Genomic DNA, 6,640 nt, shown 5'->3' with positions numbered 1-6,640 from the left:
TTGATAATAGCTGATGAAACATCAATTGTACACAAATAGTATTTCTCATATCATTGTTTGAATTTATTTGTGCTGAAATCACAAAACAAACGTCATTGAAAAATAAATTGTGATTAAAAATATAATTTCATTAGCTCAAATAAATGACAAAAAATTATTTTCATTCATGACTGGGTATTTTTCCTGATGTTCATTTGTAGGTATGAACTGAAGTTTATGAAAGTGCTTCTAGGAACTTGTTACAATAAAATGTTGTTTCCTTTTCAATTAAAATTTGTTTTCTCATTCATAAGATAACGATTATTCATGAATGAATGTAATTTTAGGCCTAGGAGATTACCAGAAATTTACTATTGTTTCTCAAATATGGCTCTCATTCATCAAAAAATATATTTTTAGTAAAACGCAGTGTTATGGCGGATCTTACAGTAGAGATCCAATAGCAACAGAATAATTTCAATGAAATTTAGCTTCTTTAAGGATGTGTAGTTGGAAACACTTCTATTGAATAAAAAAAACCATGTAACTCAAGATTATTGTCCAAATATAATTTTTTAGAATGTTAGTGGGTTATAAAATCATTGAATTGTGCTGTATTTTTTTCAGAATACTGTACTCATTACAAACTGATCAAACATCACATAAATTTCATATATTAATTATAAACTTAGTTAGATTTTTTTGTTCTTCATTTATATTAGGTCTATATGACATTTCAGAACCAAAATCTAAAAGGCTACCGTACTATACGTTGGTACTGTACTATGGGTGTTTGCCGATTACAATCATTAATTAAAAGATTGCTTACCTGCTCTATCATAAATTATGAAATTATTATCATGAAAAATATAACATTACAATGGAGAATTGAATTATTTTAGAACTTGCAACCTGTATAAATGAAATTTGTATGCTTTTCACTTGAAAATAACTTGACAATCGACAGCAATGATTAAGTTGAATACGGTAATATTTTATAAATTTTTCTTCAGCTTTTTTATTTAAACAACACCAAAATTTTCGAATTTTGAAGAACTTCTTCCAAACTCGCAATCCTTCTTTGAAACATGCTGGCCAGGATAGCCAAGGCGACTAATACGTAGCTCCCGACAGTCTGCTAGCGCTACCTGGCTGCTGGTTCGAATCCCGCTGGTAAGCTTGGACGTTTGATCATTGCACTTCCCATTACCAAAAAATCTCATGTGGGCACTACCCGCAATAGAAAAAATAAAACACAAGAATAGTTTAGGTTTAGGGGAAAAACCATTTTGAGATGTCACTCTTTATTGTGTGTTAATGGTTTTCAGTTACGGTATTCAAGTTTTTTAGTTTTTATGCATGCGCCGTAACCCTAAACAAGAGTTCAATAAAGCTAAATTGATGAAAAGCCATTCCAAAACAATTTTATAACAATTTTTATTCAATATAAATATTTTTCAAATACATAAAAATCTTAATACTATATTCAACTAAATTTAATCTGAATTATTTACATCATGATCAATGTTCATTTATAACTCACTCACAGTAAAGTTGTTCCGGCCACCTTTCCTGATAACTTATTATCACTTCACTCTTTCTGCTCAGTGTGGACTTTTGAACCACTTCGTCTGTCCTCTCCTGTACTCAACAGTTTATAGACTGATGAGGAATCAATGCTGACTTCGTTGTTACTCCTACTACTTACTACTGTACTTCGAATATTATTCTCTCTGAAAAAAATAAATTATTGTACTTGGAATTCTATAATTCGTAGCAAATAATGCAGCAATCTACCTGCATAGATTTTTTCAAGTATTACTGATATACGGAATTTATAAATACCGTACTAACGACCAATCTTCAAAAGTTTACTTCCTTTTATCTTGTAGGATCTTATAAAAGTACTTTTACCAATATACCCAAATTGAAATTTATTTATTCTGAAACTTCGCGTTACATCAAATTGATCAGACATCCTTCTTGATGAGAAAAATTACTCCAGCTACCGTAATTTTAAAGTAGGTAGTGTGTTTCATTTAACATTCCTTTCCTTATTGAGAATTTTATTATCATATGCCATAGTTGAAGGCAAATTATAATTCTAGTCTAATGCATCAAGTAAGGTTCCAAAAAGATTGTAATCTAGTTGCATCTTTTAGTGGTGTTTGTTTAATCAAGTGAAGCTGAAGACAATAATTTTACAAATACATTAGGTAAACTTGTGCTGCCTGGGTTTTGTGTGGTGAATACCCTTAAATAAGTAAGTTACCTATGATTCAAATATGTGTCTTATATCAAGAATTCATTGTTTTATTCCCCAACCAAACAATTATTGGGATAGTTCTTATGAGAAGCGTTCAATTATAAACAAACATTCACTTTTCCAATTACAGTATCGATCTCGACAATAGACTGAAAATTTTAGATCAAATAAGTCAATCGTAACTTTTTTGTGAAACCTCCTTATTTTCATACATTTAATCAACGGCCACGGAGTTTTAAATGAAATCCTTTGCTTCATTAATTGATATCTATATTAATCACCAGTTCCCTTATTAAATCAATTTCATATTAAACAATATCAGTTTAATTGTGAAGTGTTCTTTCCATATTCATAAATTTGCATTGTAATTTTTGAAAACCGGAATGGATTACTTGGTAGACAATAAAATATTATTTCTCTCCAAAATGAATAATCAACCGCTGAATCATCTTCTAATTTAAAAGTCCATGCTGCTAGCTCAAACTTGGCCTATTTCTAAATAATTATGCAATAGTATATCAGTTGCAAACAAGATCTAGAATTTTTTTCTCCGTCAGCTAGAGTAGTTACGGTGCCTATACTACTACAACACATTTTGTCATTATTATCCCATTTCCAGTATAAAATAACAAGTAAGATAGTTAAACTAGGCTTCTGTACTAGATTTTCGCTATATATTTTATCATAAATATGTAGCCTAGTAGTGATGGACTGTTAGTTGATTGAAAGTTGATTGGATTCAAAATAATTCATTTTGTGGAATCCTGCATTTTTCATAGGCTTACCAAAAAGAATTGGAATTCAGTATTGGACACGTTCACACATTCAATCCACTAGCTTGTTTGAAAAATATTATATACATTCATGAGAAAATTATATTTATTAGAGAAGATTAATTTTAATTTGAATAAAGCTATGATCTATTACGTTTTGGATAATCCAACAGATAGTGCTAGAGTCAATTTTTTGTTGAATAGGGTAGGTACTGTTATATATTAGCGGTTACCCATTTAAAAATGTATATTACTGTGATGTTTTTTCTTTCGCAATACATTCCTTTTCAATTCTTCGAAACTATTCATGCAATATTGATTCAGTTATTAAAAATATAAAAAACAAAATAAAATGTTTGATCAATTATTGTTTTATTCAGGTATGCCTAACTTTGTATCAGAATGAATAATTTAAGGGTAAAGTAGATTGTCAGATTTACTCAGAAAATTCTGCGTAAAATAATTGTTTTCCTAGTGTGATATAAGATTCCCTGGTTTATTTTCAAATAGTTAATCAGTATTTCCCCCAGCGACTTATAGTATATCAACCAAATATAATATAAGTTGATATAATATGAGTCGCTGATTTCTCCACACAGTATATCAATAGACTAATATTTATTATTGAAAAAAAATCCCAATCAAATGCTGTAGCGACTTATATTATATCAAGCAAATATAATTTAAGTTGATAGAAGTCGCTGATTTCCCCACACAGTATCAATAGACTAATATTTATTATTGAACAGAAATCCCAATCAAATGCTGTAAATCATTTAAAATCATAAGTCTTCGGAGTGATTTACATCATCTTATTGGGATTTTTGTTTAATAAACATTAATTAGCATTTAACAAATGCGATTTCCAATTTCGTATCAATAATATTGTTGAAGTAAAAATAACTTATTTAACTTGATATGAAAGGAAAGTAAGTACCGTACCGGTACCGTAACTTGCATGAGATATATTTTTCGATTCTGAATAAGGTGACAAACAACTGGTAAATAAATAGATAAATAAAATTAATCCTACTTACAATTGTAATTTTCCAGTACCTCTGCTTTCCATGTGCCATCTGATCACTGACCACCCCAACCGTTCATCATTCCTTCATTTCCTTGACTCCTCTGCTCCTGTGATGAAACACCTGCATCATCTGAGAATCTTTTTCCAATCGAGTTAGTTTGAGGCGTTCCTTGTCCAGATAGCATTTCCTGATCAGTTACCGGTTCTACTGTTGCTGTAGGTGGAGGTATAAAACGATTACTGTATGTAACATACCGTTTGATCAGGGTAGGCGGCTGGAGAAGCATCTCTTGGTTACTTGATGGATTCACAAATGACGTTCCATCGTTTATCTGATTTTGAGTTGTTTCAATCGTACAAGGGATGCCTGAAGGGGTGAATCCATCATTACAAATTTCGTTGGTTGATATCCTTTGAAATCTTTGTTTCCCTGGTATTCCATTGGAATGTTTTTGTATCTGCGGTGACATCATCCTGCTCTGTGTTGGAAAATCGTTGTAGAACTGTTGATTTTGTGGTGTTGGTTGCATCATCTGTGGTCCCCACCCTTCCTGTATTCGAATTTCTTCTGGTTTCATTAGCTGATTCAAATTTTGCTGTATCATAGATCTACTACCCATTTTTTGTATACTATTGTCCTTTATTCTATTCTGTCGTTGAACAAACTGATTGTTTTGGTTCCAGGTTTGTTGATTCCAACCACTTTGTCCCATGTTATTCATCATAGAGTTCTGTGGCGCTTTCTCAAATTCAAAATCCTGCCTACCAAAGTCTTGCCCTTGTCCAGCACCTTCTTTCCTAAACCGCGAATTATTTTCCTCAATTTGTGAATATTTCGACGAAAGAAACGGCTTCGCTTTATTTTGTCTCTGATCAAAGTATTTCGAAGATACTTCTTGACGGTCGATGGGATAATCTCCAAGTCCTCTCATAGTCCTTGCTTGTTGAGGGGATGAATACCTAGAAGAAGGCTGTTTAGAACCATCACGAATATTCCCTGAATTCTTATCAGCTCTTGATTTATTTTGTTTTTCGCGATACAAATCCATTAACTGCTTTTGATAGTTTGACAAAAATTGAAGTTTTTGTTCATCGTTCATACCTTTCTCCCAGCTTTCTTTAGAATCTCTTAGTTGATTGATCTTTTGACTCTCAGTTTTCTCCTGATTTTTCATTAAACTTTGCTGGTTAGCTTGTTGTCTCATTCTCTTACGACGCTTCAACTCCTTTATAATATTGTGTAGCAGGATTTGCTGCTGTCTGGCTGAGTCTGGATCTTCGACTGATTCATCATCCTCTTCTTCACTACTATTAGCACGCTTCTCCAGACCATCATAAACAAAACTTCCTAGCTTCTCAATAATATTCTCCTTTCCAAGTTTCTCCTGCTTGTTGTCTATATTTTTCAAAACATTTTCAACTGACCTGGCACTCCTTGCAGACCTCATAAAGTCGCCTTGCCCACTTCCCATCGGTGTCATATCCAGCAGATGTCGTACTGATTGTACAATTACTGTCTCCAAAGCTTTTCCCATCACGTCTTGGAGTGGACTCTTTCCATAATTGTTGTTTGGTTGTCCTCGATCAAACGGTGACTGTTTAAAAGGATTGTTTGAAGCTCCTGGAAAATCATTTCCGCTGCGTCCAAATCCATAGAAATTATTGGGTGGTGAGTAAGCTGGGTTGAATGGGTCGGCTTGATTTGGACTCCCCCATTGATATCCTCCGGACTCGTAACTCCTTTTGGATCTGTCATCCAAATTATTATCGTCTATTGAATTAGTAAGTTGATCGTCTGTGTCACTTTTCAGTCCTTTCTCGTCTATTTCACTTATTGGAGGCGTCGCGAACACTGCACTTATTAGAAGCAATAGCAAATTCAACTCTAACAACATTTTCAAGCAACTACTCATTGGAAATATCTAACAAAATCACACAAACTTCTAGATACTACTATAAAAACTTTCTTAAACTCATTCTTCACTTCTCTCTTTCTACGTTCTCAATATACTGACGGTCAGTGAATAGGTCTACCTAAAACCCAATCGTAACAATACTTTGTTTTGCTTTCAATTTATAATTTACTATTATTCTTTACAAGCATGCTTATTTATTATTTATTTTTACCATTCCATGAGCGTGCTTCCCAACTCGTCTTGTCATTGTTGAAAGCTTTGAATAATAATAGATGTTTTTGAAAACAATTGTGATTTTTTCCATTCAAGGTTTACAATAGTTGTAGTGGTTAAGTTGAAATGTCACGTTGAGTGGAGAGTCAATCAGGCTTGCTTTAAGTTTGTTGTATAGGCCTATGTGAGGACAAAATTCATAACAAAATATTGGAAAATTGGGAGTCTAACCTATAACCAATTCTGTACCGTAACCATTACAATTATTTTTTAGGCAGATAATAGAATGAACTGTCTAGATTATTTATTTATAAACTATAATTTTTATTGATGTACGTAGTAGTATGTCGATATTCACCAAGTTTTAATAGTAGTGATTATAGAAAAATAATAAATACATATTCCTCGAAGTATTTTTAATTATGCAATTCTTGTTATTAAACTATCATGAAAAAGTAATGTGTTG

The 6,640-nt window shown here is 32.3% G+C and overlaps 1 protein-coding gene across 2 annotated transcripts; it reads right to left on the bottom strand.

The window, feature by feature from the left end:
- Positions 1-1,391: 1,391 nt before the first annotated feature.
- Positions 1,392-6,123, bottom strand: LOC111044836. 2 transcript variants are annotated; one of them, XM_022330066.2, is made up of 2 exons: positions 4,056-6,123; positions 1,392-1,712 (listed from the first exon to the last, which is right to left on the bottom strand). In XM_022330066.2, exon 1 carries the CDS (start codon positions 5,956-5,958, stop codon positions 4,099-4,101), a length of 1,860 nt encoding a protein of 619 aa, XP_022185758.1. In that variant the 5' UTR covers positions 5,959-6,123; the 3' UTR covers positions 1,392-1,712; positions 4,056-4,098. The 2 variants fall into 2 exon arrangements, with proteins under 2 accessions (XP_022185758.1, XP_022185759.1); XM_022330067.2 differs by having other exon boundaries at positions 4,075-6,105.
- Positions 6,124-6,640: the final 517 nt, after the last annotated feature.

This window comes from Nilaparvata lugens, chromosome 10 (genome assembly GCF_014356525.2).
Source record: "Nilaparvata lugens isolate BPH chromosome 10, ASM1435652v1, whole genome shotgun sequence".
Classification (NCBI taxonomy): domain Eukaryota; kingdom Metazoa; phylum Arthropoda; class Insecta; order Hemiptera; family Delphacidae; genus Nilaparvata; species Nilaparvata lugens.
This window is presented reverse-complemented; position numbering and strand designations above follow the sequence as displayed.

Bases quoted from the DNA above. Each gene is read 5' to 3' on its own strand.
- LOC111044836 (XM_022330066.2), bottom strand. From the start codon at position 5,958: ATGAGTAGTTGCTTGAAAATGTTGTTAGAGTTGAATTTGCTATTGCTT.